Genomic DNA, 19,918 nt, shown 5'->3' on the forward strand with positions numbered 1-19,918 from the left:
CGAACATATCTTAAAATGTTGTGGATATACATAATTATCAGGTAATGGTACATAATTTTTAACAGCATATCTCCTAACGGTAACTTAAAGCAATAATCTGGATAGAAAGCCAGTCAAGCACAGAAGCTGTCGAGTGGTAGACCTGGAAAGAAAACATAGACAAACATGGCAAAACAAAAGAGGTAAGTGCGCTACTTAGGCTATTGGTAAACTCTATCTTGCATCACACTGTTCCAATAATCATTTCTAACTCCTTATTTCTCTCTTTCAGTATTCGTCAACGCATTTCGTATGAAACGCAACCTTTCTGCTAAGTCCTTCAAACACTTCAGATGTGGTAGAAAAGATGAGAAAAGTTGTCGAAAATTTTGCTTTCCTTTTTCCGAGATTCTGCTTAACTCTTTTTTAACCTTTATTTTTATTAATAATAGTTATTGTATCCTATTTTGCATTGCATTGTTCTGTTACCTATCTATACACTATGTTTTAGGAGCATGGCTAATTGTTTTCCCCTGAGGCTGAAGATTAAAATATTTTGGTGCAACAAAAGGCGAACTGTCAAGATTGAATTTTTTTTCCAAATTTTTTATTGAATTTTTATTGAATTTTTTTTCCAAATTTTTTAAAATATCCTATTAAGATATCCTGTAAAAAGTATTTTACTTGTATAGTATTTATTTATTTATTCTTGTGTTTTTTTTTCTATCATCAACAATAACAAAAGCGATGGCGGGCGAAACTGATTGTATGTTTTCTTTTTCCTTTCTCAGAGTATTTAACTTTTCTTTATTGATCATTTCATATTAATACCTCTTAGTTTTTGTTTTTGACAGTTTTAATTTGTAACTTATGTAAGTGGTATTAATAGAAATTAAGTTAGGAAAAAATAATTAACAACTGACTTTTTAACTGTCTGTACACGAACTTTAGATAGTTTTTCTTGATCGTTTTGTTTTTCGTGTTTGATCTTGATTTTTTTTAAAATTTAATTTACCGTTAGTCTGTTATTTGTACATACGGCTTAATTTCAAAAATTAAAAGTCGTTTGAACGCCATCTAGAAAGGTAGGTAATAAATTATTAATATTTAAAATTAAACAAGATGTGATATACAGTGGCTCCCAAAAGTATTCGTACACTTATGTTTTTCATTGAAATAGGGCTGTATCCATTAATTAAAAGTAAACTTTCTGAATGAGATTTTAATAATCATATCTATAATCTATTCGGGTGAAAGTTTACAATTGGGTGCCCCTTGTTTATTGGCGATTCTTACTTGACGCCAAGATCGGCGCCAGGAAGTCACAATTTCAAGATGGCCGCTACACAAAACCAAAATAAGAAGTTGAAGAATTGCATAAGATCTGTGTCCATGTACACATCGATCTGTTTTTGCTTAAAAGAGCATCCTAGAATTGCACAAACTAGGCATTGCGCACTGCCTTAAATATGTCCATGTACACATCAATTTATTTTCATTTAAATAAAATCGGGAAGCTAAAACAAAGTTAAAACTATAGTGGTAACCAGAAATGAGGTTTCATCACCAAAATTTTTTTTTAAATCTCGCCAATCGAAGGGGCACCCGATTCTACACTAAAGGCTCTATTCGTAACAAAATTACATGAAATATTTTTAAAATATAGCGAAACTTTATTTTTAAGAAATTAATAATTAAAAAATGATAAACATTTTATCTCACAAAAGTCTTTGTACACTGAAATATTTTTGGATAAAATCAGAATTAGAATTTTCATTTGCCGCTTTTTTTAATTTTTGTATTGTGGCGGCATTCAAAAACTCGTTTGCTTTAATTTTTTATTGTTTACTTCATAATATTCTATTTATTATTGAAAAATGGGTCGCAGTCATAAAGAAATTACAAACAGCATTCAAAAATTGATATTTTTTCACCATAGTAGTGGTAAATCAATTCGAAATATCACTAAATTAGTCGTTAATTTATCCCATTCTACAATGCAGTATGTGATAAAATGCTTTAAAGAAGAAAATTGGATTGAAAACAAGGTAAGAAAAGATCGACCGAGAAAGTTAACTAAACGTGATGAGAGATTTATTATTAGAAAATTTGTGAAAAACCCATGTTTGAGTGCTGTAAAAGTTACTGCAGAATTTAATGCAAAGTTTTCTACTTCAATTTCACCTTAAACTGTTCGACGAGTTCTCAGAGAATCTGGATTATGCTGGAGATGGGCGTTCTGCTTGTAAAAAAAATTTTGTTAATGAGAAAAACAGAAAGCTTAGGCTTTCATTCGCAAAATCAATGATAAATATACCCGAAACATACTGGAATTATATCCTATTTGCTGATGAAAGCAAATTTAACATTTTTGGTTCCGATGGTCGAATAACTGTATGGAGAAGAAAAAATGAGGAACTTCATTGAAAGAACTTAGTTGGAACAGTTAAGCATGGCAGTGGAGGTGTTCTTGTATGGGGAGAGCATGACAGCATCAGGACTAGGTAATTTGGTATTTATTGATGGCATAATGAATCATTCTCTTTATTTAAATATTTTAAGAGACAGTTTAAAATTATCAGCCCAAAATTTCAGTATTGGAAACAACTTTATTTTTAATCATGATAAGGATCCTAAGTATACGGCTCTCAACGTTCGCCTGTAGAGTCTATAATTGTCCACAGGTTTTGAAAACACCACCTTAGTTGGCAGATTTAAACCCCATAGAACACATTTGGAAAGAGCTGGAGGTTAGAGTACGAAAACGTGACATCAAAACAAAAAGCGAACTCAAAACAGCCATGATGGAAGAATGGATGAACATTGATACATAAATTACAAAAAAAAAAAAAAAAAAAACATAGTAAAATCTATTTCCAGACGTTTAAAAGCTGTTGTGGATGCTATGGGATATCTTACTAATATTAATTCAACGAAAAATGAAAATATTTACTAATATGTCAAGATTTTTTTGAAATGTACAATGACTTTTGTGAGATAAAATGTTTGTCATTTGTTTATTATTAATTTCTTAAAAATAAAGTTTCGCTATATTTAGAAAATATTTCATGTAACTTTGTTACGAATAGATTATAGATCTTATTATTAAAATTTCATTCAGAAAGTTTCAATGAAATTCATTTCCCTATTTCAATGAAAATCATAAATGTACGAACACTTTGGGAGCCTCTGTAATCAACAAATCATAATTTAACTTACCGGAGCTAATGTTTTTTACTGCTGAGGTTGAAATTGCATTTTCTTTTAAAAGTTTAGAAGTATACTATCAACTGTATTTTCTGAACATAAGAACATTTTTACGTAACTTCTTTGATGATATGGGTAATTAATTAATAGTAAACAATATGTACAAGTGATATAGGCTTAGATTATCAGTTTATATGGAGGATGCAAGCTTATTTTCACAAGTGATATGAGTGAAATATTAAAATAATACCGTGTGCTTAATTTTTCTGATGGATGTTTGGATGTATAGATGAAGCATCAGATGTGATACAATTTATTATATTGGAATTATTTATTTTTTTAAAGACTGGATTGTTACCTGTAGTTGATTTTTATAATTTTACTAGACTGTCACTTTTATGTAGGCATGCTATTTCTTTTGTAATGGTTTATTTATTATTTTATTTTATTTTCTATTTGCATATTTTGCAATAGTTATGTTGTTTTCGTATTGTAATTTATTTAAAAATATTAGAATTCAGCTAAACTATTATTTGATTATGAACAATCTGATAAAAGTCCAATAAATCCAGAACTGTTTTTAAAATATTTTGGGAAAAATATATTTCAGGATACCCCTTGACGAAAATTGATGGTTTTTTGGCCTTATTCCTGCTTACATGTAATGCCCTCCCCAGTAAAATTGGCATCAAAAACATATATATACATTAAAACATTAAGATAAAAAATATATAATCTCAATAAACTGCATTTTAAATCAAACAAGGAAATAACACAGGAATGAAAATACATGTTATCTAAATATGCAGTACAAAAGGGAAATATCTACTTACATTATTTAGAAATTTCTGTGTCTTTGGTGTGTGGCAAACAGAATTCCTTAACAGCATCCACAAACTGTCTTAAAATTATCTGAACTAGAATCTGTAGACTGCTGTCACCACATAAATTCACAAAAATAAGAATAAAAAATATACTTCTTAGTTTTGTTCTGTTGGATTCCTTAGTGTTGGACAAAGCCATCTAAATGATCTTTACATTCAACCATATTCATTTCCTTCATACAAACAGGACACTTATAATGATTACTGAATAAACCTTCATTTACACACCAGTCAATTAATGCTTTTTTTTCCCATTCATTCCAAATCATACAGAAATTTCAGATTAATCTTATCACATGTATCCATTTTACGTTGTAAAGCACAAAATAAACATGTACCTCCTAAGCGCATAAAATTAGGGCATAAAATTTAACTGTCTTGTAAACATTCTATGTAATTGTATGCCAGTATTGAAAGAAACAATCAGTCTGATAAGAAAAGGCTGCGACTTGTTTTGAAAATGGAGCATAAAAGGTTACCAGCAAAGATATTCCATTTGGCATCAGTTGTACCATTATTGACGGCTTTATCATTTGCGCCGGCAAAACAGAAAAGTCCTGTTAAATAACAACTTGGCAATAATCCAAGGGGTACCCCAAAATATAGACTACTCAATATTTCTTTAATCAGCTCAGAGTTAAAAATACTTTCTTTATTAAATAAAGAATTTGTGCAAATCAGCAAGATGAGCATGTATTTATCATTCCTTCATGATCTTGAAAAATTAGATAAGAACTCATTAAGATAAAAATGCTTTAATGCAAATAACAAATAAAGGTACAATAAATTGATATTAATTCTGAAAAGAAAGAATGGTGCTTGTTTAATGATCTTTTGTCATGCCATGTTGTTTGCTGGGTAAAAATATATTTCAGGTGACCCTTGGTGAAAATTGGCAGTACATGGATACAGAGTTTGTGCAGTTCTTTGACTTGTTATTTTGAATTTGTGCGCCGCTACACGAAGACAAAATAACAAGTCAAAGAATTGCACAAACTCGGTATCCATGTACACTTCAACCTATTTTTTAAAGAAACATCAGAGAATTGTACAAACTTGGCATTGTGTACTTCTTTGACTTTATCCGTGTACTCATCAACCTATTTTCACTTCAAAAAACATCACAGAATTGCACAAACTTGGTATCGCGCACTCCTTTGACTTTGTCCATGTATACAGCGATCTACACTGCAGGCCACCGTAAATGCAACACCCTGAAGGAAGCATGCAAATAACATGAAATTTACAACATACATTGGCGGAGGTGACATATGCAAATGATTAGAATTTCAGCGCAGACGGCACCTGTGGCACCACTTCAAAGCACTATTTAAGGCTTGGGGGTTTTTGACAATTTCAAGTTAGGCAATTGTGTTTTTCTCATGGTTTTTTTCAAAAAAATGATCAATTATGCCTCGTAGTGAACAGCGATCATCGTTTGATCAGGTATCCGAGTTCGACAGAGGAAGTACAGTGGCCTACCGAGAGTGTGGATTATCTTTCAGGGAAATTGGTAGTTGTGTTGGACGAAACCCAACTGTAATACGGATACGTGACCGTTGGATGGAGGGTACGACAGACCGACGTGTTCGATCGCATCCAACTCAGTACACCACTTCACGTGATGACAGGAACATTGTGAGCATGGCAGTGATGGATTGCTCAGTCACATCACAAACCATAGCACAGCACATTCAGTCTGTAACGCATCATCCAGTGTTTGCACATACCATTCAATACTGTTTACGGCAGAGTAGTTTGTCCGCAAGATGTCCATTGCTTCATCTACCCTTGATGCAGAACCGCAGACGTCTCTGCCACCAATGGTGCAATGAAAGAAGGATGTGGACAGTAGAAGGGAGTGAAATTGTCTTTACTGGTGAGTCACGCTTCTGTCTGCAACACCATGATGGTCAAATTCGAGTCTGAAGACACCGTGGAGAGAGGATGCCAAACAGCTGCGTTATGCACTGCCACACTGGTCCTACACCGGGTATTATGGTATGGAGCGGTATTGGATATCACTTTCACACTCCTCTAATACGCATTGCTGTTACTTTAAACAGCCAGCATTATATCTCTGAGGTGTTGGAGCCAGTTGTCCATCCTTACCTTCACAGCTTGCCCACAGCCATATTTCAACAGGATAATGTGCGACCACACGTGGCACACATTGTCCAAGGGTTCTTCATCAATCGCCAGATTGAATTGCTTTCCTGGCCGGCTCGCTTTCCGGATCTTTTGCCGATAGAAAACATGTGGTCCATGGTTGCTGAATGATTGACCCAGATTACATCCCAAGCTGCCACACCAGATCAACTTTGACTACATGTGGAAGCTGCTTGGTCTGCTGTACCCCAAGAACACATCCAAAGCCTCTTTGAATGCCGAGGCGTGTGGCAGCGGTGATCTCCAACAATGGCGGCTACTCTGGCTACTGATTCTGGAAGGAACCACACTTCACAGAAGTCTATAAATTTAATCATTTGATACTTGGTCAACATGTTATCTACTAAATAAATTTTGTTGTGATATCTCTTTTTCTTGGTGTTGCAATTTGGGTGGCCAGCAGTGTATTTTCACTTAAGTCAAAGGAGCAGCCAATTCTACAATAGGGCCAAACAAAAATACATAATCTCAATAAACTACATTTTAAATCAAACAATAAAATAACATAAAAAAGGGAATTCATCTTATGCATCTAAGAACTACACAAAGCAAATATCCACTTGCCTTATTTAGAAATTTCTGATTCCTTCAAACTGTGACACATAAAATTCCTTAACAGCATCCAAAAACTTCCTAAAATTATTTGATCTAGAATCCGTATATCGGCGTTGCCATATAAATTCACAAAAATAAGAGTAAAAAATACCCTCCGTAGGGCTGTATCCTCCGATATTCAACCATACACATTTTCTTCCTACAAACAGTACACTTATAATGGCTACTAAGTAAATCTTCATTTACACCACACACACCACAAGCCCTTACAAATCTTTTTCCCGTCATTTAAAATTTACGGCAACACGTGTTCAATTACCGTCATAATAGGGTTTCTATAATATTCAACTACTCAGGTTACCATAAATAAAACAACAACTTGGCAATAAATGAAACAACAACTTAGCGATAATACAAGGGGCACACTTCAATCTACTCTAACCATCTACTGCCATCAGAACAAAATCCTTCCCAATAGAAATTTTGGTACTTCTCTTTGCAGTGGTCTTCACGAAAATGTTGATTTGGCACATTTCTGCACTAGCAGGAAATAAATATTTATAGCTACTGATCTATGTATATGCATTTCTTCTTGCATCACTTCTAAAATATGATATTCGTGTGTGCTCATATTCACATTTACCTGGTAGCTATTCATGCTGAATATTTCATGCTGAATGCTTGAATATTTCATGCTGAAAATCCTCACCACGTGATTTCAGAACTATTTCTTTCAGTTAGCAAACACATTTGGAGTAGTTTTGCTGTTTGGCCTGAAAGTCTTTGTGAGTTGATGCTAATGGGAAAATATATTGATGTTTTCCCATTAGTGCCTGAAGTTTTAGGTTAGGGGTTCTTTTAATCTGATCATCATTATTGTTAAATAGCAAATCTCATTATTAAACTTACAAATCAAATCTTTATGATAAAATCTTTGGTTGTTGTGTATTAGTATAACCAACTTAATGCAATATAGAGATTTTTTATTGAAGAAAAAGAATGATGACTTAAAAATAGTAAGATTCATTTATTATATATGTGTGTTAAGACATAAATAACTTTCTTTTTTTTTTAATCAGATATTTATTTTGCTTTCATTTAAATAATAAAATTATATTAATGTATTATGTATATATTCCTATTATGTATGACTTTCTCCCATCTTTTGTGCAGCTTATCAGTTCCATGTAAAAATTTATGAGGTATATTCTTCCTCCCTTCTACATGCCTTCGTAGTGTATTTGGGAGGTCCAGAGTTCAAATCGTGGTGGGGGCATTGCACATTTTTCATGTCTCCTACATTGATATAACCTAATGACTCTCTACAAATGGCACTTGAAGTAAAAGGTGGTGAATGATGGTTCATCACCACCAGGATTTGAGTGGTAAGTTCCCTAATCCCTATTGGCCTTTAAAAAGAGGAATATATAAGGTATTTTCTCCCTCCTTTCCCCATGCCTTCGCATATTCGGGAGGTTCAGAGTTTGAATCCCGGCAAGGGCATTGCTGATTTCTTCAGTTTCCTGACAAAAAATTCTAAAAGACTTTATAAGTGGTTCCCAAACTGAAAGATGGTGGATGATAATTCATCATTTCCAGGATTTGACAATTCAGTCCCCTAATCCCTAGTCACCCTTTAAAAAGGTGGAGTATTTAAGGTACTTCTCCCTGCCTTCTGCATGCCTTCTTGATGTAACTGGAAGCATGCTCGAGGCAATTGAGGGCATTGCACATTTTTCATTTTTCCGTATCAATATAACCTGTAAGTACCTGTTTTTAATTAAATATATAAAAAGCTTTATTAAAAAGACCTTTATGGTAGTTGTGTTTCCCTAACCTCACAAAAGGTTTGTCTGAATTGTTTCAGAATTCATCATTATTATCTACAACAATAGACTTGTGTGGAGGAAATTGATCACATGCAGTATTAACTAATATTAGGACAATGGCTTCTTTTGTAATGCAAAAGATGCTGCTTTAGTGATGGCCATAGCATCACTCTGCATTTCCATGATGGTTATATTCGCAAGATATTATTCAGCAGTGTAGCTGCTATGTGCAAAATACATCAATATTAGTGAAAAAAGTTTTCATTCAAAGCTTTTAAAGCCTGTCTAAGAGTTTTTGTTTGTTTATAGACATGAAATGCCTTCACTGTTTCATCTGTTTGTTTAGAAGTTTCAGAGATTATAATCACCTTTGTGTGTCACCTTCAACTTATTTACAGCAAGAAAAAAGAGAAATATGCCAAAGTAAAACATACAATTAGGCAAAGCAGCAACTTTGTGTTTGGTATAGATTTTAGCCAAGACTATCGATTTTGAGAGTGAGCAGGTACAGGCGTACAGGTCCCTCTTTATAAGGAGCCAAAAAATTCTGCAGAATTTCTTTTCAATAGAATGCTGTCATCTTTAGCACTGTTTGTTGTACCTGTTGTGTTTTGTTAATTACTTTATCTAGTGTTTAGGATTTGGTAATTATTAAAAAAATAGCTCATTTACAATCCCATTCAATATGAAAAATTTATGAGATTTTGAAAATTTGGGATTATTTGGCATTCTGAATTTTGAGCTTCTAGATTTTCTGTACTACTACTTAATTTAATTTAAGAATTTCAGAAACTAAGTCTCTTTCATGTACTTTTTTAAATATTTCACATTACGCATTTAAAACCAGATTGCTTAAATTACCCAAGCCTGTGACAACTAGGTTTTTAAATGTGTTTTTATAATTGATTATAATATATTTTTTAGCACTGAATACAAAAATTACTTTCATTCTTTACCATCACATCAAAATTTCTTGCAAATTTTAAAATTATTAAAAAGCTGAAAAATTGCAAAACTGTGATTCTAAAATAGACATAAACCTTTTTTTTTCCTTATAATTTATTCTTTTGTACATTGGACTTTTGAAGCCCTCCCTCTCCCCCTATAAATGTTTTAATGAAATCTAAAAAAAATGTTCAGTTAAACATTAAGAGATGGAGAGTTGGCTTTCCATAGCTGAGTGCATGCATGGTCGACAGCTTGGACCAAAAGTAGGGATAACTAAGGTCTGATTGGTTGTGACAAGTCTTAATATGTTTATTGGCAACATCAGTGTCCCTCATGCACCATGCTGCTTTTAGTGCTGTTTCAAGCATTAGCTATTTTCGTGCATAAATCGAGTTTTCTTTCCGTGATTTAACTCATTTTTGTTAATGGAAATTTTATTTTTATGTCATAAAGCAAATTTTCCATTTTCTAAGTGGCTTCGGGTTGGAAAATCTCTGCAGACTTTTTTTTGTTTCATTTATGGTGAATTAGTGGTGGATTGGAAAAAAAGGAAATATAATAAGTTTTATTCGACAAATGTACCTCGCATATTTTGGAGTGAAAATAGGAGATAAAAATGAAACTTGGTTACCCTACTATGTTTGCTACACAAATGTTGAAGAACCTAGATGGTGGTGAAAGGGTGAACATAAAGTGTTCATATTTTGAGTTTTAATGGTGTGGGAGGAGCCATGAAACTACAGCAGTGATGGTTACTTTTGTTTGACTGGTTTTCACCTTTTCAATATGAAGAATTAAAAAGAATCATTTATCTAAATATGCCGTCCACTTTAAACTCAGTTCCTCATGGTCCAGATGTACCAATGAGAATTCTTCCAGAAAATTTACCTGAAATAAATGGTTGTACAAGTGATTCCAATGAAGTCATGGAGCACGAATGTGGCAATAACCTGTAAAGCACAGCATTTTTTACAATCTGAACTACAGTACAACTCCAATTATCCTAATTCCAACTATCCGGATCACTTTCAAAATACTCTACTTTCAGAATACGGTACTCTTTCACATCGGTGCATTGTTTTGTTTGTCAGGGCATTTCATCATTCACCAAAGCTTTTAAAAGAAAACGTGTTGTGTTAAACAGATAAACTAAAAATTTATAGAGCAGACAGATAAAGGAGTCACAGGTAAACAGTTGGCTGATATGTATGGCACTGGATGCTCAACGATTTCAGACATTAAGGAGCAAATGATGATGTGTGATTCATCAGACCCTAGGTTTCAAATTCTAAATGATGATGAACTTTTATTGAAAGTGTTAGGAACAAGATGAACTTGATGTTAAAGTTGAAGCAGACATGAAACCACTAGGTAGCAAAGTGTTTGCTGGCTGTGAAACTGCATCAAAGTGGATGGAGCATTAGCCCGAATGTGACCATATGCACCTTCTCATTGTCCAGCAGATGCATGACATGGCTGCCCGAAAACGGAACACAGTCAAACAGCTTACAGGGTTTGTACACATTTCTCCACACAAAAATTAAGGACTTTTAAGGTCCATTAATGAAAAAAATTAAGGATCTATGAGGAAATGAGAACTGAATAAATTCAATTAAAAATGTTATCTATGCCTGAACTTCACTTTTGTAATACCATTATAAAAATAAAATAGATCCCTAAGTATCACACATTATTATTAAACATGAATTAATTAACAATGAAAGTTTGAGAATACAATTAACTTTATGCAATTTATCAATTAGCATTAAATATTTTACACATATAATAGTTAGACATATTTGAAAGAAGATAAGTGACATTTACATTTTACTAACAGGTAGCTTTATGTTGATTTATGTCTCATTTTGTCACATACTTGTTCAGTCTAGAGGTTTAGTAAATAGCAGGTAGATTTTATGTCAAGCGTCATAGGTTAAAATGAGAAGAAAGATCATAATTAGCATGATTCATAACAAAAGACTGAATGTTGTCACTGCTACTGCTTGTCTAGAGAGAGACCTGCTGATTAGAACAAACCTGAAAGGCCTGTTGTAGGCACAGTTGGCAAGTTTTGAAAGTTAGGTTGGGCTTTATTTGATGCAGTTAGTGTTGTAGCTTGGTGTAGAGTTCCAGGGGTTGTAATCCAGTTGTACTTTAAGGTTCCAATAAGCCATTAAAGCACCAGAGGTGATAAGTTATTTTGTATTATTTCAAGTCTCACTAGATGCAAAGAATAATTTTTCTTGAATTTTCTGTGTTTTATTTTGTGACCACGGTGAGGATTAATGAAAGGCAATAACTCACTTTAATATGCAGAGGTAATTTTTAAGGGTAAGCAGATGATTCTAAAAAATTAAATTAGGTAGTTAGATAACCTTCATCATTATGGATTTACATGATTACTATTAAATTTTATTTCTTTTTTAACAATATTTGTTAAAAAAGCCATATTAAAATAAAAATCTAATAAAATTTCACAGTTTAAAATATATGTATGTAAATTATGACATTGATTCTTACACAATATTAGGATAATTACACATTAAAAGCTACAAAACATTTATGTCTTGTAACAACAACACTCAACAAAATATTTATGCATCATTTTAATTTGAAGCCTTCCCAGACATTTTGGCTAATTTTTATCGATTTCCTTCTCTTTAAGCATCTTTTCTAACAATCAGAAATTTGTCTCAATACACAAACCAATGTTCTGACTAGTTTCTGCATGCTTTATCTGCTAACTTGTCAACTTCACCACAATATACTTATGAGGGTTTACTTGATCTGGTAAAAGTTAAATAGTTCCAACCCCCCCCCCCCGATAGACGTAAAGCAAACTATTGCTATGTCTGAAAGTAACTATAATATCAGAAAGGTTTAAATAAAAAAAGTCTCTAACTAACATCTAACCTCTTATTTAAAAAGAACTTAGAACATAAAGGCATGTTCTGATGCTAACAAAATCAATTACAGCTCATGGTGACGTTATTAAACAAGAACAGTCAAATTCAAACTTTTAGTGGTCAAAGATTATACAATTTAATTTTAATTTAAGCTGGCTCAGTAACTCTATCATATGAGGAAATAAAAACAGGCATAAACAACTGGATAATTTACATTATAACTGTACATATCTTTGAAGAATAATTTTCTTCGTATATTCAGTTTCTTTCTTCAACAGGTATCCTTTTCATACTTGAATTTAATTTAGGATTTCTGTTATTCCAAAACAAAGTTTAAAAAAAAAAAAAGTGCACTTAGAATGTATAGAAAAAGCGGCTAATTTTATTACTTCAGTTATATGAACATTCAGAAGAAATATGAAATATAGTATATGGTAAGGGTCGGTTACAGAGCTGGTGTGGCAGAATTTTTAGAATTTAGTGACACACCAAGCAACAAAATCTAGAAATGACGAAACTCTTAGAATTAAGAGCAGACAATGGAAGCAGAATTTAGAAAGGCACCAAGCAGCAGAAAAGTTGCACAGAGATTGCATCAGGAGGGAAAAAGCTTAGTGCCAGTTCAGTGTATGATGCATTAAGACATGTTAGATGAATCTTTTAAAAGCCTAAGTTTTCAATTTTTTTATTAATAAAAAAATTCCCTTCTATAACACCTGCCCATGCGATAAGATTATAAGCCTTTTTGATCTTTTCCATACTTGTGTCTAGTGAAAAGTAGAGAAAATAAAAAGAAGATAAACATATTAAGAAAAAAATTCTAGTATCAAAAGTAAAACCATTCAAATATTATGTTTTCATTGTTCTTCCAGACGTTCTCCAAAAAGTAAGAAATTCATCACAAACTTTCTGTAAAATACATCCATTACATGTTAATAATATGGAGACATTTTTTATTTTGTGACATATCTCTGGAATCTTCTAGAATCGTGGGTCTATAAATCTTTCCTACAAATCCTTCTAAACCTTCCAAGCTGCAATGACTAAAATTCTAAAGAAAAATTATCGCTACCAGTTCTGTAACAGCAAAAAGCCAGAAATATTTTGGAAAAAAAAAGGAGGAAAATAGTGTAAAAATAATTTTATAGAGAAAACTAATGCATATTCTGATACGATTACATGGGAAAAACTCTTACTATGAAAAAATTAAAAAGAAGACATTTTCAATTAATTACATAGCTAATTTTGCTTTTTGCTAAGAACTGTTTCATAAGTTGTGCTTTATACATACATTTTCTATGCAATATACCTTGTTTATTTTTCAGACTCAAAATATTGTATTACAGTACAAAGTCTTTAATCCGGACTCGTTGGAACTTTGGCGATTCCGGATTAGGGGTTTTTCTGGATTATAGATCATCAATTTAAATCTGGTAAGATGGCATTCAGAAATTGTAAAGTTAAAAATATGAAGCCGTAATTTATGAAATAAAGAGCAATTATGATCTAAAGGGTATCAAAATTTACAAAAAAACGCTTAATATTTATTTGTTTACTTTATTAAACATTTCTTTCAATATAAGTTGTTTAAGTAGCTTCGTTTTATGTGCTAATACTTTCTCTTTAATTCTATAAACAGACATAGTTTCTTGTTCAGTTACAAAGTTTCGCTGTTCAAGTCCTGTAATTGCTGTGCTGAGAATACCGACTAACTTGTCAATTGAAATTTTTTCGTTTTCACTAACCTCTCTGTCACTTTCTTCATGCCTTTATTCATTTTTGCAGCAATTACACTTTTTGTTTGATGGACATCGAAACATGCTTTTGCTTTGTAGATCCTTTGGCAGCTGCAGAATCGGAAACTCTTTTTGACATAATTGAAAGTTCAAGCTTACTTTTTATAAAATTGCTCTAACAGTCTGCGCAAAATAATAAGCTGGATCCAAATAGAAGATTAAGGAACAACGCAATCTGTAACATTAACTGAAATAGATAATTAGATAATTTTAGCCTAGCTTATACCGTCCGTTATACATTAAACGCACATGCGTAAATGTATTATGCGCATGTGTAAACGCATATGTGTATATGTGTATGCATAAAGTTATTATGCGCATGCGTAAACGCTATGCATGTGCAGAAAGTTTGTAGCTTTGAGGTCCAGATTAGAGATCATTCCGTATTATGGACGTCCGGATTAAAGATGTTGTACTGTATAAGTTGCCAAAATGAAACTTTATAATATGCAGCGAAAAATAAAAATGCTTTATTTTAATGTTAATTTTAAATATAATTTCAATATATTACTATTATTTTAATGAAATTTGTCAATGTTACAATGTTTTAAAAACAATTGTCAAAAAATTCCCAGATTATCGGAATTAAAAACTTTCTATAGAAACTGATCTTAAAATCTCCAAAATGTTGTTAAGTCGCCAAATTCAGAACCGTTTAATAAAGGCAAAAAGTTGTTTAAGAGCTCTTCTTAGTAAAAATGAATTCTGAAATACTTATGTTTCACTTCTTGCTTAGAAACTCCATTTATATTAGAAATAGGAACAAATTATAACCCATGAACCCATTCAAAAGATAACCATATATGTCAGTGAATCTCCAAATATATTCCTCCAAAATGATAATTCACACTCAAAATGGCAGTTGTAAAAACAAACAGACTTTTCTGATGATTAAAATTAAGGACCTTTTGCCGATTTTGGACCAAAATTAAGGACTTTTAAGGACCGAAAATCGATTTAAAAAAAATTAGACTCTTAAGGACCATACGAACTCTGAGCTTACTTTGACCAAGATGTTCAGCAAGCAATGACTTTCAGTACTTTTAAGTACTGAAACAGTTACAGTATGCTATATAACATGTACAGTACGCTATATAACGTGTACGTAAAAGTTGCCTTTTCATTTCAATTAATTAAAACCTCTTTTTCTTTAAAAATCGTTTTTTTTTTTTCCTATTCTCAACATACACTACATACAGTAATTAATTAAAGTGTACATAGAACCTTTCTTTGTAAAAAATCCAAGTATCCAAATTTTTGATTATCCGAATAAGGTCTGGTTCCAGTTGATTCGGATAACTGGAGTCCTACTGTATATGATTTAGTTGCAGACCGGCATCTGACCCAAGAAAATTCAGAATTGCTTTCTCTGAGGCTTAAAAAGAAGAACTTCTCGAAGCTGCCATTTCATTTTCTCAGTTCAGGTAATAAGAAAATGATTTTCTTTCATATTTTTCAGAAGGAGGAAACTTTTGTCTTCTGCACTGATGTGTGTAGACTTTTAAATCAATCTAATTGACAAAAGTACCAACTGGAGACTTTGTAGATTTGTCCAAAAGAAGCCTCAAAGTTGTCCTTCTTTAATAGAAATTGGAAATGTATATGCATCAAGACTCATTGGGCATTCTGTTCATTTAAAAGAGTGTTATGATGTTCTAGAAGTTATTCTTGATAAAATTAAATATGACAATCATAAGTGGATTAAGTGCAACAGTCTCAAAATAATATCGATGTTCCTAGTATAGGATAGCAAGGATGATGCACAAAGTTTTCATCGTTTTTCTATATGAGTGTGATAGTAGAGGCAGAAAAGTCACTGGGTAAAGAAAGACTGGCCATAAAGTTCTTCAACCTCTGGATATCAAGTTAGGTTTGTTGAAGCAATTTCTCAAAGGCTTATCAAAAGTATGTCGATGTTATAAACATACCTATAACAAATTTCCAGCTTTATCAACTGCCAAATTAAAAGAGCCTGTCTTTTTAGGTCTTAACATTTAAAAAACACTTCTCAAAAGTTGTAATTTTGAGAAAGAAATAGAAGTTGCAAGGAAAAAAGCTTGTTTTTGAACAATAAGAAAGATCCAAACTTTGAATCAGTTTTTGGGAACATGTTCCAGTAATACAAAAATTTAGGGTGTTCCATGAGCTTAAAGGTTCACTTCTTAAATTCACATTTGGATTATTATTCTCAAACTCTGGATGCCATTAGGAAAGAGGTGGATGAGAGATTTCAGTAAGACATCCAAGAAGTTTAAAGGTGGGATTGAAAACCGTGAGGTGATGAAACATCATTTGTAGATTCACAGCTGAAAAAATACATACTAATAAATTAATGAAAGTTTAAAAAAAATTATGTAATCCACATTTTGCAGGCTTGCATTATTGTTATTATTTTGGCCTTCTTGGTGATTTGTACCCAGAGGGTGCACCTCGCAAAAGAGTTAGTTAGGTTATAAAACCTAAAGGGAGCGGACACGCCAGTATGTCAGGCGTATTACCGCTAATTGATATAATTGCATCGTATCTGCCAGGTGGCAAAAAACTAGTATGATGTATCAATTTACATGCCAGGTGGCAGAATATCTGTATCATTTACATGCCAGGTGGCATAAGGATTGTAAATAAGACTTGTAAATAAATGTACAGTAAAATATCTTAGGTGTCATAAATCAAGTTACATGCAACAGCAACCTTCTGATCATTTGGATACGTACAGGTATTATTAGTCATAATTTTTTAAATGATTCTAAAATAATTACTTTATTTATAAAGCATGATGTATAATGAATTAAGTGCATAACAGAGAAGTATATAAAATGTTTTTTGCAATTTCTGGTTAGAAATAACTGAAAGTTTATCTAAGAAGTAGAATGTATTGCTTTGAAAGGAGACTTCATGGTTTACATAACCAAAAATGCAAATTTGTTAGCCACCAAAATGTATAACACAGTAAGGTACAAACAGATTTATATCTGAATCTAGCTATAGACTTTACTCTTAAATTAAGCCATTTAATATTATTTTTGGTTTCATAGAAGAGCAAATACATTCATGACAGCATAAGAAAAGTGCTGAAAACAGTATTTAAAACTTAATAGATTCACTTCACATTTTTTTTATCTGAATATAAATAACAATATTTGTAACTTGAAGCAATAATTTGAATTTAGATAGTAGTGGTTTTCAGGCAATGCTTTCTGTGCAAGACAGAGTTAATGATTGCTAAACTCTAGAATGTGATTTTATGTTTTTTATATTTTAGTCAATATCCTGGGGAATCTGCAATTTTAATTTAGCAATCTTCATTTAAATGATTCATTGGAATTTATTAATTTAAATGTGAAATTTTAACTAGTTTATCTATATTATTTAACTATTTTAACTGTGTGAAATTCGAATGTACTGAATACTGTAAATTCCTTTTTAAAATGACCATTTTTTATTCCAGATAATTTTGATCTATGATTGCTGTTCTCAGAAATTCTAATCACTTTTATATATGGTCTTCAAACGGGGTGGTCACTATGAGAGTCTTCATTGTATTATTGTTTTATTTTTTAACTCTTATTTTAATTCTGAGTTTATTAATTTATGAATTAGAATTTTGTGGTAGCTTCTGTAACACTTTAAATGTGCTCGATCACATTTAAAATTTTTCAAAAGCAATAAGTCAAATTACATATCTACCCGGTAGTTTTAACTGATACTATAAGCAACACAGATTATAATTTGTTTGCAGTAATTCTTCAATGAGTATTTATATAGTCAGCCTTTTACTGCAATTGACCTGTGTCGAATTAACACTGTTGAGTGATTCATGCTATAATTTTTTGTCATATGCATTCTTGTTTGATTTTCCAGTTTGTAGTTTTCTTTTAATACAATTTGTGATACATAAATAAATTACTTTAATATTATTTAGTAGTTTCTGAGAATTTGGTGTTTATTTGCATGTAAAGATAATCAATAGTTTGAAATATGAACTAGGTGGTAAAGAATGAGATATTATTCATATCTTGTATTAATTACGTATACCATTTGTGTTTCTTAGGTGAAGAACCTAAAAGCTCAACAGCCTTGACTCCTGCTCAGATTCAACGTATGAAAAATAATCGTGAGAAAGCTTTACAGTTACGTAAAGCACGAATTGCTAATATAGCTAATGCTGAAAAGTAAGTCATGTTAGAAATTATATTTTTGTTATTTTTAGTTTTTTATATGTAATGCTTGCATGTGTCAATAATTGATGATCAAAAGAGCAAGATTGAATGTTAAAAATGAGTCGATGTTATGGATAAATGGATAGGGTCTGCATGGCATGGAGGCACTTAGTCTAAATATATGGTGAGACTCTCATGTACTAAAGGCCAGTATACATCTGTTCGAGTGCCCTGCAGCAAGCTTCTCGCTATGACTACTTTGACAATGTAAACGCTTACTTCATCTGAATAGAAACGTAGGGAAGTTGAGTCAGCGAGTCCGTTTGTACTTTGAACCAGTTGAAAATCTATCCAGGCAGTAACTCCGAGCAGTGTTCACAGAGACGTCGTGTCCATTTTTTTTTTTTTTTTTTTTTTTTTTGTTATATTGAAAATGCCGAAATAGAGATAATCTTAACTATGGCATTTTTTAATGCATATGCATCTTGTGAATTATTATGGGATACTTCACTACCTGAATACTGCGACTATTGTTTACTAATACCTAAATAAAATGTGGGTATAACTACTGAACAGAATGAATTTAGGTTTCTGATATTGTAGAAAAAACATAGAAGAAAATTAAATTAGCGTGTAGGATTCAAAACATATTTATTTTCACATATTTATTTCTGAATTTTCTTTAATCAACAAACAAATTATATGTTATACAACTACCCAATAAAATACAGTCTTCAATTAAAAAAATAAGTAAAAGGGCAAACATTTATTTTATTTTGTTGATATAAGTTTCGAAAAACAAGTTTTTACTCAAGGCCAATTACATCTAATAAAATATAATCGAAAATTTTGAAATCTTGTTTATAGACTTTCCTTTTTATTTGAACCACAAATTAGATTTTACTTACAAACGATCAGTCAAAAGTATTAAAATAAAAATCGCTGACAGAAAGCGTATGTGGCTATTAAAATGTTAAAATTTGAGAGTTTAAGCAAAAGATTAATAATTTTCGCTCAACCTCATGTGCAGAAAATGGCCTTAAACACTTCTGGAATAAATATGCTAACTGTGCATTTAGGCACTCGAAATAAATATTGCAGAGAAATGTAGGAGTCACCCGTCTGCAGAAACCAAAGCGCTATCTGCATTTTAATTTTGCTGGTAGAGCATCTCGAAAGAACGTTTTTTTTTTCGGGGGAGGGGGAGGAATAAGTGGAGTGACTATTTCCAATAAAGTTTCAAATTACTCTTCACCCATTCTAATGAAGTTTTTCTAACTTTGGATATCCTCACTCTGAAGTTCATTTAAAAGTTGATTTAATGCTCCCAATTCATCACGGCAAGCTACCCAGCCACGTTTTCATTTCCTTTTCTTCCTGTAATTTTTTTATTTTATTTTATTTGTTTATTTTTTATTTTATTTTATTTTATTTTTATTTTATTTTATTTTTTTTTTTTTTACCCTAGAACAGAATTTAATTCAT

The 19,918-nt window shown here is 31.9% G+C and overlaps 1 protein-coding gene across 5 annotated transcripts in view; it reads left to right on the forward strand.

The window, feature by feature from the left end:
- Positions 1-531: 531 nt before the first annotated feature.
- The window catches only part of Xpac (DNA repair protein complementing XP-A cells homolog Xpac), a 34,181-nt gene continuing 14,794 nt past the window's right edge, over positions 532-19,918 (forward strand). Inside the window, exons 1-2 of one of the 5 annotated variants that reach the window (XM_035369153.2) lie at positions 532-745; positions 18,325-18,445. In XM_035369153.2, coding sequence (XP_035225044.2) covers positions 727-745; positions 18,325-18,445 — 140 coding nt within the window. In that variant the 5' untranslated portion in view covers positions 532-726. Of the gene's footprint in view, positions 746-799; positions 1,065-8,133; positions 8,180-11,023; positions 11,085-15,928; positions 17,813-18,324; positions 18,446-19,918 lie in introns of those variants that run through there. The other 4 variants (XM_085813461.1, XM_085813460.1, XM_085813458.1 and 1 more) reach the window with 4 other exon arrangements.

This window comes from Stegodyphus dumicola, chromosome 3 (assembly GCF_044657685.1).
Source record: "Stegodyphus dumicola isolate Sdum_Otavi_A_Nest chromosome 3, ASM4465768v1".
NCBI classification, from domain to species: Eukaryota; Metazoa; Arthropoda; class Arachnida; order Araneae; family Eresidae; genus Stegodyphus; species Stegodyphus dumicola.